Source organism: Haliotis rufescens, unplaced genomic scaffold (assembly GCF_023055435.1).
Source record: "Haliotis rufescens isolate VD_foot unplaced genomic scaffold, xgHalRufe1.0.p SCAF_20, whole genome shotgun sequence".
Classification (NCBI taxonomy): domain Eukaryota; kingdom Metazoa; phylum Mollusca; class Gastropoda; order Lepetellida; family Haliotidae; genus Haliotis; species Haliotis rufescens.
In genome coordinates, this window is record NW_025963891.1 from 18,528,082 (window position 1) to 18,546,549 (window position 18,468).

General features: G+C 39.8%; 1 protein-coding gene across 1 annotated transcript in view; it reads right to left on the reverse strand.

Moving 5' to 3' along the window:
- The window catches only part of LOC124132983 (phospholipid-transporting ATPase ABCA3-like), a 64,674-nt gene extending 62,240 nt beyond the window's left edge, over positions 1 to 2,434 (reverse strand). Inside the window, exons 1-2 of the mRNA XM_048400909.1 lie at positions 2,273 to 2,434; positions 1,346 to 1,527 (exon numbers count right to left, since the gene is read on the reverse strand). Of these exons, the coding sequence (XP_048256866.1) occupies positions 1,346 to 1,527; positions 2,273 to 2,363 (273 nt within the window). The 5' untranslated portion in view covers positions 2,364 to 2,434. The remainder of the gene's footprint in view (positions 1 to 1,345; positions 1,528 to 2,272) is intronic.
- Positions 2,435 to 18,468: the final 16,034 nt, after the last annotated feature.

Sequence of the window (18,468 nt, forward strand, 5' to 3'; positions counted from 1 at the left end):
TATCAAGATCACATGGACCAATCAGATCCCATCATTCTGACATGGAGGTATGATAATAACATTTATAAACCTATTCATTGGGATCGCTATTAAGTAAGAGACTTCTTTCTATAGGCATTAAAACCTATTGTGAGGTTTTACTTTCCAGTCGGGTTAAATCTCATAAACAGGGACGTTGTAATGTCCCAGGGATTTTATTAATATAACTTCCGTTCAGATTGTAACATGTAATGAAATGTAAAATCAAATGACAAATGTTTTCTTTATATTCCGGAGGATCGAACTCGCAACTTTCATATCTGTAGCCCAGTGAGTGTACCACGAGGCTACAGAGGTGTTGATAAGCCTGACTGGTTTTTAGAATGTCCTTGCAAGATCCGTACGCCAGCAACAGATATTTTACGCGCGTTTCCTAAGGTTCATGGAAAGTATGTTCGAAACATAAAAATTATGATAAATGTCTTTTTAAGTTTCTTTTTTCGGTTTATAATCATGGAAAAACACTTTCCCTCGGTTTCGGTAGACAGAGCATGCCCTGGGGGTCGGGAAAAACCGCGGGGGCTTCGCCCCCTTGGTTTTTCCCTCTCCCCAAGGCATGCTCTGTCTACCAAAACCTCGTGAGCGTGTTTTCTCCAATACATAACAAACAGCAGGATGACAGTCTGCTTTATTCCCTGTTCCTGACAGTAGCCTTATTCCCTGTTCCTGACACCAGCCTTGTTCAATGTTACCAGCTGATATAGTCTTATATGTGGATGAATGGTGCAAGGAAATATGCTAGATTCAACAAATTTACTAATATAAAAGAAACAAAGCTAGAAAACCAAATTTTCCAGGCTCAAAATATTACCTACGTACATTTGTTGCAGAATCTTGAGCTGAATATGAGTAGGTTTTAAAGTATGGGAGTTGAATAATAGTGGGGCTCTGATGACCATGGCTCTTTATTAAGTACTAAGTGATACAAAACGAAATCTGTAAGAACTCGTATAACAGATAGTAGCCATGTAATCACAAGATGCAGTGCTAACACTTGTTGGTTGGTTTGTTGTTTAACGCCGCACTCAGCAATATTCCAGCTATATGACGGTGGTCTGTAAATAATCGAGTAAGGACCAGACAGTCGTGTGTTTGATATCATGAGCATCGATCAAACACAATTGGGATCAATGACATGCATCAACCAAGTCAGCGAGCCTGACCACCTGATCCCGTTAGTCGCCTCTTCCAACAAGCATATTCGCCTTTTACGGCAAGCATTGGTTGCTGTAGACCCATTCTACCCCGGATCTTCACGGGTCACTAACACATGTACCCCTGGTCAAAGTCTGTAAAGATCACCTACCGTCAGGAAAAAGTACCACTTCTGAGGGACTCCAAATTCTCCAGGGAAGACGGCTTCCACGTACCAGGCAATGGCACAGTAGAGAACAGAGTCGAACAACATCATGAGGAGAATGTGGAGCAGGGCGAAGTTGTCATCTACGGACACACCCTGGTCCAGGTTGCTCCACTGGACTCCCGACCCTGCCATCAAACATTTACGGGTGACTACAGTAAACTACGTTTATAACGAACTCGCTTATAATGAACTGACGGATATAACCAACTTATTTTTAGTCCCGACCATTTGTTGTGTATATGCTGTATGTATGCATATAACGAACTACAGTTATTACGAACTAAAATTAGTGGTCCCCTCGAGTTCATTATAACCGTAGTCTACTGTACCACTAACAGTATTTCAGTCAATCAACCTCATTTCATGAGTTCATGTCTATGATTTTAATTTCATTGACCAACGTATCAAAAGCATGAGCCTTATTTGTTATCATACCCATACAGGGACAGACACAGTATTAAGATGTTTTTACATCGTAGGTGCCTTACAGAGAAGTCCTGGAGCAAATGTGTTCTGTAATTTCATTGGTAAACAAAATATGCTAGGTTCAGCATTTACATCAACAATGACTGCAGTAAACGTTTCTGCGAGAGACACCCTAAGTTAAATCCAACTAGGCATAATTCAAACGAGTGGTTTATCATCTAGTTACACTCGCCTCTTATTCAATTAAACAGATTGGTGGTGATGTCTAACTCTGCATACATAATTGGTCTAAATAAATATTCTGACAAACATAATTTGTCTAATAAAAATATTCTGATAAACATAATTTGTCTAATAAAAATATTGTTCGTAAAGTTTGTAAACCATAAAAGTTCTTCTAATCTACATCACCAAAGATGCAAAGACAAAGTAGATGACACTGACCTATGCCTTCAAACATGCCGATGACCTGACCGCCAAATGCCATGGCGACTTGGAAGTCAATACAGGCGGCCATCTTCTCCCCCCAAGTCATGGTATCGTACCGGTTCTGGATGAAGAAGTATGGGATGTAGGAGCAGATGAACAGGATCCCTCCTGCCGCTTCTGCAGAGTTGGCTGGAACAAGGAACAAGGTCATTGTCAGGGACATGGAACAAGGTCATTGTCAGGAACAGGGAACAAGGCTGCTGTCAGGAACAGGGGACAAGGCTACTGTCAGGAACAGGGGACAAGGCTGCTGTCAGGAACAGGGGACAAGGCTGCTGTCAGGAACAGGGGACAAGGCTACTGTCAGGAACAGGGAACAAGGTTACTGTTTGGAACAAAGAACAAGCTACTGTCAGGAACATGGAACAAGGCTTCTGTTAAGAAAAGGGGACAAGGCTACTGTCAGGAACATGGAACAAGGCTTCTGTTAAGAAAAGGGGACAAGGCTACTGTCAGGAACAGGGAACAAGGTTACTGTTTGGAACAGGGGACAAGGCTACTGTCTGGAACAGGGAACAAGGTTACTGTTTGGAACAGGGGACAAGGCTACTGTCAGGAACAGGGAACAAGATTACTGTTTGGAACAGGGGACAAGACTACTGTCAGGAACGGGTAACCGGACCAACCTTCTGCTCTCCAGGCAGAAACTCTATCCACTAATTACAAACACCATGACTGTTATCATTAATTCCAAGATTCAGCTTAATATGCCTTGTGGTTTCAGAGGATTTGTTGAAAAAGCAGTGAAACTAGAAAAACAAAGGTACATGAAGATAGAGGTCATATCTGGGTTAAAAATGAAACTCTGTAAATGTATGTAATATCACCTTTCTTTAAGAACACACTGACGGCAAAGCAGAAGCAGATGGCTGAGATGCAGTAGATGATGAGGAAGAGGAAGAGGATGAACGGGTCCGTGTTGCCGATGACGTTCTCATGCTTGGGTCCGACACGGACGGAGAAGAAGATGGTCATCAGTATGATGGAGGTGAGGGAGAAGAGGAGGTACTTGATGAACCACGCCATCCAGTGCAGCCAGTTGCTCAGTCCCATCATCTTCATGGACTCCTGCATATAGAACAGCAGCAAGTTAGAGGGTGGTCTGAACAGGTGTAACACAGGAGTCTGAACAGGTCTGGATGGTCTGAACAGGTGATACACAGTAGTATGAACAACTGAACAGGTTGAACAAAGTAGTCTGGATGGTCTGAACAGGTGTTACAGTCTGAATATGTCTGACAATAAGATGTACATGTGTTAACTAGTAGTCTGAACAGGCCTTACAAAGTAGTCTGGCTGGTCTGAACAGGCCTTACAAAGTAGTCTGACTGGTCTGAACAGGTGTTACACAAGAGTCTGAACAGGTCTGGATGGTCTGAACAGGTGTTACAAAGTAGTCTGGTTGGTCTGAACAGGTGTTGCCCAGTTGTCTCAACAGGTCTTACAAAGTAGTCTGGATGGTCTGAACAGGTCTTACAATGTAGTCTGGCTGGTCTGAACAGGTCTTACAAAGTAGTCTGGATGGTCTGAACAGGTGTTACACAAGAGTCTGAACAGGTCTGGATGGTCTGAACAGGTGTTACAAAGTAGTCTTGATGGTCTGAACAGGTGTTACACAAGAGTCTGAACAGGTCTGGATGGTCTGAACAGGTGTTACAAAGTAGTCTTGATGGTCTGAACAGGTGTTACAGTCTGAACATGTCTAATAATAATCTGAACAGGTGTTACACAGTAGTCTGACCATGTCTGGGACAGTCATCTGAACAGGTCTTACAAAGTAGTCTGACTGGTCTGAACAGGTGTTACACAAGAGTCTGAACAGGTCTGGATGGTCTGAACAGGTGTTACAAAGTTGTCTGGTTGGTCTGAACAGGTGTTGCCCAGTTGTCTCAACAGGTCTTACAAAGTAGTCTGGATGGTCTGAACAGGTCTTACAATGTAGTCTGGCTGGTCTGAACAGGTCTTACAAAGTAGTCTGGATGGTCTGAACAGGTGTTACACAAGAGTCTGAACAGGTCTGGATGGTCTGAACAGGTGTTACAAAGTAGTCTTGATGGTCTGAACAGGTGTTACAGTCTGAACATGTCTAATAATAATCTGAACAGGTGTTACACAGTAGTCTGACCATGTCTGGGACAGTCATCTGAACAGGTCTTACACAGCAGTCTGAACCACTTGCATAGGCATAATACAATAACCTGTACCTTTCCCAAAAAACAGCCCTAACCCTAAGACAGACAAAAATGTTCCATAGTGAAGATGGAGAACTGTTAAAAATTCTAAACACAACTTGTATCTCATAAACTGCATCCTGCAGAAATCTGTTGCCTCAAACATAACATGTTCCGTTAGGTCTTAGTCTACAAATACATATGGACTTTGCCTTGAGCTTTCTCTCCTTCTCATGTACGACGTCCTTGACGATGCTGAGAGCAGTGATGATGAAGCTCAACATCAGGACCAGCGGGAACTGTTTCTGTATCACCAGCACGAACGGGTCGTCATTGTACGGTGGGTAGGGGTGACGGCGCACACTCATTTTTGTCTTGTTGATTAGGTCTGAGGCTTCATCGGGAGCCAGTTCCTCAAATACAGCATAGCTAATGGCATTCTGCAGAGTCAGGAATCCCTCTCTTTGGTAACCTGGGCAAAGAATAGAAATGGGTTTTTCGTATCTTTCCCCTTTTTTATGTGGTCATGGTTTTCAAACAAATAATATCAGAGCTAGATTCTAATCATGTTCATCCAAATCATTTAACTGTTACTGTTTACTACTGGGCGATTTATTTCAATGATTGTCCATATTTTCTGCCATTTGCGTAAATTTGTGGCGCTTTACAATAGATAAACTAGTTATTATTATCATTTGAAAGCATGTCTTTACTGACATACTGCAAATGTATTTGAAAAGCAACAACCTAAAAAACAAACTACCTACACTAATTATGGATTAGCTGAAATAGGAAACATATTTTGTTACGGCGTGTAGGGGCCCTACCTGGCATGCCTCCACAAGAATGATTCTTTTCCCGCGGCCCTACTTTCTGGAACTGGGGATAGTTGGCCCGAGTCATCCATCGCGTGTAAGTATTGAAGGGGTTCAGAGAGGACATCTGTTTCCCAGCATTCCTTGGGGAGGAACTGAGGCGAATTGTATACTCTATCTTGTGCGGGAGCTTGTCAACCCCGGAGTTTTTGTTGAAGCCGCTGAACACAATACCGCCAAGGTAATCTCGTGTGTTGTTGACTGTCCCATTGGCAAACATTAGGTAGGTGACCATATCACTTTCAGTAGCAAAGGAAGCGTCTGAAACAGCAAGCAGTTAAATGATATTTCGAACTTCTTTGGAATTGAAAAAGGGACTACAAATCCAGGTGAACATGAGGACAAGGTCATTGATATCCCCCGCAATGCCAAATACTTGTTGTGGATAAACATACGAAACTAACTGCCATAAAACTAGAAAAGTATTTGTTTAAAAAATCCCAAACTATCAAAAGGCATTAGTTCATCACTAGACCTGTCTAAGTGCCAATTTGATAAAGAAATATCTACTGTTCAAAATCTGCTGCGGAAACAATCACAACACCCATTTTCAGTCAAAGTTGTCGCTATGGAAACTAAAAAAAATGTTTAAATCTCAAACTATCAAAAAGCACCAGTTCACCACATGACCTTGTTGTGGATAAACATATGAAACTAACTGCCATAAAACTAGAAAAATATTTGTTTAAAAAGGCACCAGTTGACCACTAGACCTGTCTATGTGCCAAATTTGTCAAAGTAATATTGTACGGTTTTCAAGATCTGCTCCGGAACTGAGCACTACCGCCATTTTCAGTCAACGTCAAAGTTGCTGCCAGGGAAACTAAACTTCAAACTAAAGTTAATTTTTAAGAAATCCCAAACTATCAAAAGGCACTCTATATACCAAGTTTGGTGAAGAAATAATCTACGGTTTTCAAAATCTAGTCAGGAAACGACATCTTGCACATACGAACAATGTCCATTTTAATACCACCCTGGGAAACACTTTGAGGGGGATAAGAAATTACAGATTTTAAGAATATCATATAAATATTTTCATAACTGATGAATTCGGGGTAATAAAAAAATAACGAGTAGATGCTTGGATTGGCCAAACAAAAACCTGATAACCTTGGTCAGTTGACAGGAACTGAGGCTAAGCTGTTAAAACTGCATGTTAAATCAACACGCTGGTAAAAATGACTACTGAGGGTTAAACATGTCTGAAACAGTCATCAGTCTTTATTCAGAACAAGCTTAACCATGGGAACACTGAAACCTGAAATCAGTACTGAATTATTCACACAATGATTTAGATTAATTACAAGGATTGGGACATGTCTGTAGCAAAGAGAAAGGGCAGTATTTAACCACTGTTTATTGTTTATGTCTGAAGAATCAACTTAAGATGTGTCAATATATATAATGACCATGATTATATATATAATCAATCTCACCATCCAAGTCTTGATGTGGAGCTCGGTATTTTGGCACACAGCACCAAACAATCTCAGCATTTTGTCTGTCATGGCATAACTACATTGGGTGTATTTGTGGCCTGTAAATAACTGCGATTGGTCCAGACAATCCAGTGAATAATATTGTGATCCGGTTGGTAAACAACTTCGATATCAACGTGGAGATTTCAGTCGATTGAAGGATTTGCAAAGCATGTGTTCCGCCAACTGTGCATCGACAGATATTTCGCAAATATTTTCATATTTTTAATGAAGGTGTTCAAGTGATTTGATGCACTTCGCAAAGTAAGGCCTGTTTTATTACAAAATAGATCTTGATTATCGATCAGATCAGCTTGATCGGGCGCCGTCATTTTGTTTGAAGCATTTGCAAGTGATATGTAAGGTGGAATCTGAAAGGTCAGTAAGGAGGGACGTAGAAGGGACATAACTCTTGATAGCCACTGATGGCGCTACAATCAAGCCTAGAAATTCCAGCCTAGTTCAGCAAGGGTGGACACCGGACTTTTATAGTCAGTTAACTCCCTTGCCTCGGGAAGATGCCAATGCAAGGATAACCAGAAGATACCAACCTGCATTAACTCCAATTCTCTGTTCCACTGACTTCATGATCCTCTCCATGATGGGGTTGTTCGGACTATATGCAAGTTTCCTTGGCAAACTGGGTGAAAATGGTGCTGTTTTTGGCAACTGCTCAATATCACAAGCCAGCCATGATGTGGTATTGGTGATGGGTGTTCCATTTGTTATTTGTCTAACAATCAGTAATAAATAAAATAGTGTTGGAAGTCCAATTTCCAGTGAGGTTCGAACTACAGATCGCTTTTGGATCAAATAATTCTTCCACAACAACAACCGGAACTGTAACGCTTTCCCTGAGGCTTTGTGCTCCTCTGTAAGTTCGTAAATCTCGTGGGCAGGCATTGTTAGTTCTCAACCTGTTTCCGGTAAACCTGTTGAAGACTGCTTACATTCTAAAAAGAAAGGAACGGATATCATCATTATCACCATCATCATCATCATCATTTCAATCACCATCTACATCATCATCAATACAATTATCATCATTATATTCACCATCATCAACATCATCATCACCATCTACATTGTCGTTATCTACATCCACCAGGCAATGTCTGAATCCTATAAATAAAGTATGATGTCTGAATATTATTCACAATTAATGGACAACTATCACATAAACTGGAGGGATGGGAGGGTAGTCAGCAAAAAAAGATACAGTCCTAAAACTATCAGTTAGGAAAGTAGTTTCATGTGTGCTCTTTGTTTTATCCCAAACAATACCACACTGAAACGTCGGCAGATTAAATAAGGGTCAATAGATACATCGGAACATAATTAAGGCTTAACAATACATATTAATAGTCGACAACAGTTCATTAAATTATAAGTTTAACAATCTATCTGGATATTCAAAATTATAGATTAACAAATAATGTTCTCTACGGTCATATTAAATAATTGACAAGACTAAGGAGGTGACAATGGTTTTAAGACCCTTATTTTTTTCCAAACAAATTACCAAAATTACCACAAAATGGCAATACACGCATAACCTTGTGCTAAATCATGAATGTCAATGAGCCGAACAAGTTGTAGATCAATCTGATGTGCTTTCATTTTGGGTACCATAATCTCAGACTGACTGATTATCATGGTTACACCAAGAACAGTAGCTGCATTTGTTTCCCTGGAACCAGTTCCACAAAGCGATCTTAGCGCTAAGTTGGTCGTAACTCCCATACTATGTCATAGGCTTACGATCAGCGTAGCAATAAGATCGTTCTGTGGAACGGGGCCCTGGCTCTTTCTTGAAAATTGCACCTCCATCTTAGAGTGAGTGAGTGAGTGGGTGTGGTTTTACGCCACTTTTAGCAATATTCCCGCAATATTGTACCCATGTCGGGAATCGAAACCGGGTCTTCGGCATGACTAGCGAACGCTTTAACCACTAGGCTACCCGACCGACCAAATTTGAAAACTAATAATGTAGAATTGACACATTAAATGTGTGACTCTCAATACACAGTACTGTTAGTCCATGCTGTCCGACAGGAGGGGATGGCAAAAACCTGGATCAAGCAATACAAGTAGAGATTGCTGCAGAGCATCAATAGCTCCCCGCAATATAATGTTATGTGCAGAGAAAGGAAGTGTAAGCTATGGGAGGAGAGAATTGGTGTAAAGTACAAATTGGTTGTTATTAATGTACTCATCTTTGGAAAGCACAATAAAAGAAACAGTGTCTTTAATTGGTCAGCACAAAGAAAACCCAGGCAAGAAAACTGGGCCTGTCAGGCAAAACTTGATAAATACTCACTATTAGTACCAATAAAAAAAAAAATCCTATATAGATAACACAACAAGTGTCATTCTAAAGCATGCTTTTGCAGCAAATATAAATATTTCTGGTCAAAATGTTGGTTGGGTTAAATAAAGCAAACTTTTAAAATAGTAAACACAAAAAATGTAATGAATCCACTCTAAATATACTTCAGTTCAAATGTAAAAATTCACGCAATCATTAATGGATTCCCATTTATCAAGGAGCAAGTTAGGAACATACAGTTTGGTCACGTTATCTATAAATATTGAGAATTATCTTACATATTGTAAAAACAAAGGTCATATGTCACTTTTCTCAAAACTTCGTTAAAGTAATCACAAACTAAAAATTGAAAAAATTGTAGATATACCAAAACACCAACCCCATTTGAACATCGTCTCTGTGAAACATGTGATGTCTCAGAAGATGAACAACATTACGCACTGTCTTACATAATACAACCAAGAAAGAGAATAACAAATAATCCCCAATCATGATAAAGAATTTGGTACACTCTGTTAAAAGGAGCAGATTTTTAATAAGTTTACCAACAGTTATCCAGAAACAACTTCCAAGATCTGTTAACATATCAACAATTACAAACAAATTCCATGGACATGTATGTACAACATTACCATAGGTTTGCTCAATTCTCATATTGTTTCAATATGATTATAATACACTTGTTTTTTAAAAAAAATTGTTATAATGTACCTCCTTTGAATGTTGAATGTTCCTGTGTTTTTTAATTGTCGTTTATTGTGCATGTATTTTGTAGTTTGTGATTGTGTAATATTGCCACTGTTTCTTCATGGAATGTTCCGCAATACATATCTCATCTAAAGCATCTTTGTTGTATAATAGTTTATTACAGTTGTTTACGGGGGCATGGTTGGCCCAGTCGCCGAAGGCGCTGCAATTCGCTATGCAGAGTTGTGTCCCTTGGGCATGCCAGAAACCTATGACAGTGTGTTTGAATCTCGGTTCGCCCCGATTTTGTTGTCAGCACAAAACCCTTGCTCGTTGGTTTCACCAAAGTGGTGAACGTCTAAGACCTGCATCACTTCAGACTTTCCTCCCACATCAAGCTGACACGGAATACTATTCAAGACGGCGTTAAACCCAACTACCTCACTCACTCTTGTGTATGGTTCCGTTTGGTTAACTGGGTTTGTGTTGTGATTGCTTCCGGCTTAGATTTGAAATTTGATTAGAAGAATGTTACTATGTTCAACCCAAACATCGTGAAGATATCATGCAACCGTATTATCTTTTTGGAAAATAATTGCAAACTACAGACCAACCTGTTAATTTCCTATGTATCCAGAAGCAAGGAACATATACGGGTGTATGATCTCTGCTGGAAGTTAAGTTTTTTGTCAAAGAATTAAACCATGCAGAAACGTAAACCGCCGCATGAAACGGTATGTACCATACATTACATACAGTGAAGTATTTAAAACAATGCTGTGCTCAACTATGCACAGCAAGCGCCATACATGTGATTATGAAGACAACTAATAAAAAAATTCTCATATCAAACCCGTTGTGTTACATGTGTTGTTTATTGAACAAAGTCATGCTGTATAAAAGCCTGTTATTTAATCGTGTTGAACAATATGTTGCAATAGCAGTGTGAAAATTGAGTGTGCGTGACAGGCTTGGCCTAAATTCCTTCCTGGAACGTTTCTCGATGGCTGCCTGAATAACATACGATACATTGCAAAGGTAGTGCGCAATTGAGCTGTTCGGGTAAGGGAGATAATCACTCACTCTCAGTGATACAGCATGAATAAGATACGTATAAAGCAATGCAAGGTCAGTGCGTGATTTATCACTTCTATACTACGCCTATTGCTAAAGGAGATAATGCGCAATAGTTTATTCTTACAAAATATAGACCGGTTAACTTTAGCGAAATGGGATCATATTTAGCTCTTTTGAAAAAAAAATGAACAAATTTCATGGGTTATCAGCATTACGAAAAATGACTAAGTCTCAGAATAGCAAGACGATTTTGAAGTATTTCTTATTGCTGGAAAAGATAAACATCAACATTTCACGCACATTTCACATGATGTGTATTTTTTGTTTCGGTAACTGTGTGGCTTGAAATTTCAAAGAAACCAACATGTCGACTTACATGTTATAAAATTAACCTCTCCCGTATACTTCCCCGCCTTAAGGGCGGGGAAGAATAAAGAATGTCTTACATATCCACTGTAGTAACATATGCCATGGCAAGTAGTGCTGACTTACCAATACATGATCTGTCCAGTAGTGTACTCGGTGCACCTAGCTCGTCCCAGGCAGACACACAGTGACAAAGTCCACCCATGTATGTTCAAACACTTGGTGATAAGGGTACTTACAATAAATTAGTGACATGTTTGCTTCATCAAACAGGCCCTGATTAGAAAAGTTGTTGACAAACTTGATATGTTATGTTTTGGGTGTTGACCTAGTTTTCGATACATAAACCAAATTTTAAGACATTTATTAAATTATTATTAATAAAAATATTATTAATAATATAATACAATATTATTCCCCCAGTCAGTGGAGATGTGATGTTGATTGTTGTTGAACGCCGCACTCAGCAATATTTCAGCTATTATGCAGCGGTCTGTAATAATCAAGTCTGGACCAGACAATCCAGTGGTTGACATCATAAGCCTTGATCCATGCATTTGGAATATGATGACGTGCATCAACAAAGTCAGTGAGCCTGACCACCTGATCCCTTTCATCGCCTCTAGATCTTACGACAAGCAAAGTTGTCTTTTATGGCAAGCATGGGTTGCTGAAGACCTATTCTAACCCGGATCTTCACGCCACGGTCAATGGATCAGTGTGCACTCGATCTTCATTCTCAGCTCCCTGGGGACCATACAACACAAGCTGACTGTGAGGCATTTGAAAGTTAACAGTCACATTAACAGTATTAACCCACAAAAAAATCATGTACAGTGTGACCCTATAAATCCAGACACCTTCCTTCCTGGCAACAGTTTATAAAGTTGAACCAAGCAGAGAGAAGTGAGGCGTGCTGCTTTTCAGTGCTAGCCACCATCACCAATGACTCAAGCCGTTTCTCAGAAACCTTGCCCCACTGGAGTGAGACGGACAAAGAGGCGGACGGGAGATGGAAGTCATCACTATATACCTCTCCTCCCACTACCTCCAGTAACGACTTGCCAATCAAGACCACAGCATGACGTTCATTATCATTACCAGCTGATGGGCAGTGTCATAACAGAAAACTCAGCAAGACTTCTAGTTTCACACAATGCTCACATCTGTCAGCTTAACGACTCTAACATAACATTGTACATTCTGTTTTTCTGCTAAAGCAATTCTAGTTATCCAGACCAAATGATGATAAATAAACGAGCACACAGTCGAGACCCAGCAAGATTGTCAAAAGTGTGAATAGACAATGGCTTTAAGAAGGTGGTCAAAAACCATCATACATGTCAAAAGTACCTCCAGCTTTTCATAGTTATCCGGTTTCTACTAAACAAGATTCTACTGCACTGCTGAAACAGCATAATATATTTTCAAAAGTAAACAGTGTGACTTTGAGAATGAAAACAAGGCCTGCCATCATTAACATTGCACACAATCTCCACAACAACAATAATAATAACGTAAGTCACTTTTTTCAGGCCATAACATGAATGATTCAAATGAAATAGAAATAAATTCATTGAGTTTCGGCAATAATTTATTTCCAAATCAACAATTCAATTTGCATTCATTGTACTGATATTTAATTGATACACTGAAGGTGAAACAGATGTTACAACTGGAGAATTTTTATTGGCCTCAACGAAATTTAAATACAAATCATCAATAAAACAGTAATTGATTTTATATCAGGTACTTAATATTTATAAATGCTGTCACTGACCCTCACATCGCTGATTTAACAGCTATTTCTATAAGCATACTTTAAAATGTAACCTTCTCCTTCTCGCCTGATATGCAGAAAGTTGATGAAAATACAGAGGTTGAAAAAATAACCGAAGACAGACACTGGCCATCACATGATATGTATATTGCGCTTGAAAATACCAAGTTTGGTCAAAACTGGGATATCCATGTTTGGAATTGCCAGACATGATTGTTTGGAATAGCCAGACATGAGTGTTTGGAATAGCCAGACATGGGTGTTTGGAATTGCCAGACATGATTGTTTGGAATAGCCAGACATGAGTGTTTGGAATAGCCAGACATAAGTGTTTGGAATTGCCTGACATGAGTGTTTGGAATAGCCAGACATGAGTGTTTGGAATAGCCAGACATAAGTGTTTGGAATTGCCTGACATGAGTGTTTGGAATAACCAGACATGAGTGTTTGGAATTGCCAGATATGAGTGTTTGGATTTGCCAGACATAAGTGTTTGGAATAACCAGACATGAGTGTTTGGAATAGCCAGATATGAGTGTTTGGAATAGCCAGACATGAGTGTTTGGAATAGCCAGATGTGAGTGTTTAAAATTGCCTGACATGAGTGTTTAGAATAGCCAGATCTGAGTGTTTGGAATAGCCAGACATGAGTGTTTGGAATAGCCAGTCCTAAATGTTTGGAATAGCCAGACATGAGTGTTTGGAATAGCCAGACATGAGTGTTTGGAATAGCCAGACCTAAATGTTTGGAATAGCCAGACATGAGTGTTTGGAATAGCCAGACATGAGTGTTTGGAATTGCCAGACATGAGTGTTTGGAATAGCCAGACATGAGTGTTTGGAATAGCCAGACATGAGTGTACAGAATAGCCAGACATGAGTGTACAGAATAGCCAGACATGAGAGTACAGAATAGCCAGACATGAGTGTTTAGAATAGCCAGACATGAGTGTTTGGAATAGCCAGACATGAGTGTTTCGAATTGCCAGACATGAGTGTTTGGAATAGCCTGACATGATAGTTTGGAATAGCCAGACATGAGTGTTTGGAATAGCCTGACATGAGTGTTTGGAATAGCCTGACATGAGTGTTTGGAATAGCCAGACATGAGTGTTTGGAATAACCAGACATGAGTGTTTGGAATTGCCAGACATGAGTGTTCAGAATAGCCAGACATGAGTGTTCGGAATAACCAGACATGAGTGTTTGGAATAGCCAGACATGAGTGTTCAGAATAGCCAGACATGAGTGTTTGGAATAGCCAAACATGAGTGTTTGGAATAGCCAGACATGAGTGTTTGGAATTGCCTGACATGAGTGTTTGGAATAGCCAGACATGAGTGTTCAGAATAGCCTGACATGAGTGTTTGGAATTGCAAGACATGAGTGTTTGGAATAGCCAGACATGAGTGTTTGGAATAGCCAGACATCAGTGTTTGGAATTGCCTGACATGAGTGTTTGGAATTGCCAGACATGAGTGTTTGGAATAGCCAGACATGAGTGTTTGGAATAGCCAGACATGAGTGTTTGGAATAGCCAGACGTAAGTGTTTGGAATAGCCAGACATGAGTGTTTGGAATTGCCTGACATTAGTGTTTGGAATTGCCAGACATGAGTGTTTGGAATAGCCAGACATGAGTGTTTGGAATAACCAGATATGAGTGTTTGGAATAGCCAGATGTGAGTGTTTGGAATAGCCAGACATGAGTGTTTGGAATTGCCAGACATGAGTGTTTAGAATTGCCAGACCTGAGTGTTTGGAATAGCCAGACATGAGTGTTTGGAATAGCTTGACATGGGTTTTCAGCCAAGCCGATAAGGGCAAAAAGGTCAAATATGTTGACAATGTAAAATATCAATCTGAAAACATTGTGCTAGATGACAAAAACTTGTCTTCACAAATGAATAGGATTCAAATGAAAGGTTTGATGTTTGTATTTTTTTACTACTTCCACATTCCTGGGGAAGCCCCTAGGAATTCCCTAGCACAAATACATACACAAGTATTCTTTCTGATCATTTAGAACCTTTTATCTTTGTCTCAGCATTTCAGTATACATTGAGAAACGTCAGAGAGTTTGACTGCTTGATTGTTCACGAGCAATCTCATTAAAGTCAGATATAGGTTCTTGCTGTCGCTTAACAAAGATCTAAGGACTACCTATTACGGGTCACATCAGAACAACCTCAAGCAAGCTCTGACGTTCACACAGTTCGGCCTTCACTCTATGAAGGTTCATACTCCAATAAACTCACACAAAGTGAAAGTCATTTCTTAAATATACTCTTATGGCTTTAATTAATAGCATTGTATAATACATTGCTGAAAAGCACTGACAGTGGCTTTGTTATATTAGTTTGAATATCTTACAAACTGAAATAAATATTTCCATATTTGAAATATGAATTAGAATTATTTCATGTTATGAAATAAATGGCCATTATTTTTATTATTCTTTGGATATTTTATTGAAAACCAATATTCCAAATCTACACTTTATTTTATTTTACCAACATGTTTTATATGCAAAATTATTTCAGGATTATTGAAGTGTTTAAAAAAAAATCTTCTATAAAACTAATGATAGATGTACAATCTGACATGAATATTTCACCAAATCATTCACTCAATGAGATGTAGCGACATTCCTTGCATAATGAATCTAGTACCATGTCCCTTGAATACCGTACACAGTCTAGGTGATTACACAGTCTTGTGTCTTGTTATCAGTCGTACTGAACTACATAACCTCAAGCTTACCTGCATTTAGAAAAGTCATGCTAGATTAATGACTGGCAACTTTTTACACTGGAAACTACAAATTTGGAATGAACACAAGCACCAAAAGGATGAGTTCACAACAAACCTACTTTCAGCATGTTCAGGCGTCAGTATTATATATGTGTCAAATATACAGTAAATAACGATACGGTTATAACGATCTCAAAGGGGCCACTAATTTTAGTTTGTTTTAACTGTAGTTCTTTATAAGCATATATATATGGGATATACACAGAAAATGCCCAGGACCAAAGACAGCATGATATATCCGTCAGTTCGTTACAAGCGTGTCCATTATAAACATAGTTCCCCGTATGTCACATGTATGTTAGACACTGAACTGGTTACCTACTCCGATAAGACTTACATGTTTAATTCAAGGGTTTACATACTGTTTTAGGCAGGGATCCGGAAATATGTTTTTGCCAATCGGACATTTGTATTTTGGCCACACCCACCTCATATCTGAGATGCTGGATGTTCATGCATGAATAAAGAGAATAAACTCAAGTGTCACTTTTATAACATATATACAAGATATATATACAATTTATTAACAATCCAACGACACATAGATCTGATATATACAATTTCAACCTATCGGGATCCTGGTTTTATTAACTTGGCTATTGAATGGTTTCCACTGTATAACTGTCGGTTGTGTCTAGCCTTCCAGAGTCGCATCCTCGCTGTTGGTTCAAAGTCTGTCAATTTTGGTCCACAAAGCGATATAAGCATAAGTCTGTCCAGTGTCTCCATCGTTAATCTACATCTCAGTCGCATCTTAATGAGGTTTTGTTTTTAGGATTAATCTTGCATTGGTGGATTGAAAAAGGAATAAAAAGTGAAACTGAGTTTCTGAATATTTTCATATAACTTTATTTTAATTGTCATGACAACGTTTGGATCAGACTGTTTAGTGGGAACATAATAATGACTGAAACTTGTATTTGTTGTTTTTAGTTTAAGACGCACTTAGCAATAAGCCCCAGCCATATGACAGTGGTCAGTAAATAACTAAGTCTGGACCAGACCATCCAGTAATGTTGTACGCAACAATCCATGCAGTCGGGGTACATTAACCATGATAACACACTATCAACCAAGTCAGTCTGACCATCCAATCCGTATGGTAGCTTCCTACAACCGTCCTATGTTGCTGGGGACCGGTTCTAACCTGTTCTTCCCACAGGGAAGTGTGTCTGTCTGTCCGCATATGTGTCCATGTGTGTGTGTCTGTCTGTGTGCGTGAATGTCTATCGGTGTGTGTGTGTCTCTGTGTGTGTGTGTTTGAATGTGTATCTGTCTCAGCCTGTGTGTGTCTGTCTCAGCCTGTGTGTGTGTGTGTGTGTGTGTTTGAATGTGTATCTGTCTCAGCCTGTGTGTGTCTGTCTCAGCCTGTGTGTATCTGTCTCAGCCTGTGTGTGTCTGTCTCAGCCTGTGTGTGTCTGTCTCAGCCTCTGTGTGTGTGTGTGTGTTTGAATGCGTATTTGTCTCAGCCTGTGTGTGTCTGTCTCAGCCTGTGTGTGTCTGTCTCAACCTGTGAGTGTCTGTGTGTGTGTGTGTCTGTATCAGCCTGTGTGTGTGTGTGTGTGTGTGTGTGTGTGTGTGTCTGTCTCAGCCTGTATGTGTCTGTCTCAGCCTGTGTGTGTCTGTGTCAACCTGTGTGTGTCTCTGTGTGTGTTTGAATGCGTATCTGTCTCAGCCTGTGTGTCTGTGTGTGTCTGAGCCTGTGTGTCTGTGCGTGTGTCTGTCTCAGCGGGTGTGTCTGTGTGTGTCTGTCTCAGCCTGTGTGTCTGTGTCTGTGTGTGTCTGTCTCAGCCTGGGTGTGTCTGTGTGTGTGTCTCTCTCTCAGCCTGTGTGTGTCTATGCTCAGTTTATGTACATAATACAAAATCATCGGAGTCTGAATCCTGATCAGCTGTACTGATCACATGTTCACAAGTCATCCAACAGAACACCGAGTCACTCCTCTTATCATGAGAATGCTACACATACTTCAGTCTCAAATACCCACAGTTCACCATGACACACCGACGCTGTTATCACCTCAAACAAGCACAGATTTCAGGTACCGCATTTCCTCTCTTAAGGATGCCCCCTGATCTGTAATCTGAGAATTTAACTTTTTATTTTGCTCCGAATATCAATCACTGGATTGCCTGGTCCAAGCCCTCGTCAGATAGCTGGGACATTGTTGAGTGAGAAGCAAACAAACACAACCGACTTAATTGAAGGAATAAAGGACAAGCCTTGAAAAGGAGTCCGTATCAAGTCTAAAAATAAACTGAAGTTAATAACAGACCGGGCTCTTAATAGGGGAAATATGGTGCAAGTAAGAATGGGGTTATTTTCCCACACATCCCAATATTTGTCATTAGCGGGGTGGGGTGAGGCATTCAACCACCAAAGGCTTATTGATTTTTTACCAGAGTTTCACACTGATTTTTTCTAGGTTTATCAGCACCATACTCAAGCTTGTGGGTTTCACCCAAGTTGTAAACGTCTAAGACTCACTCACTCACTCGCTCACTCAAACAATTATACTCAATCACTCAGGCACATATTTTTGTCATTTTGTCAGCTTAAGTCAGTTCACCAT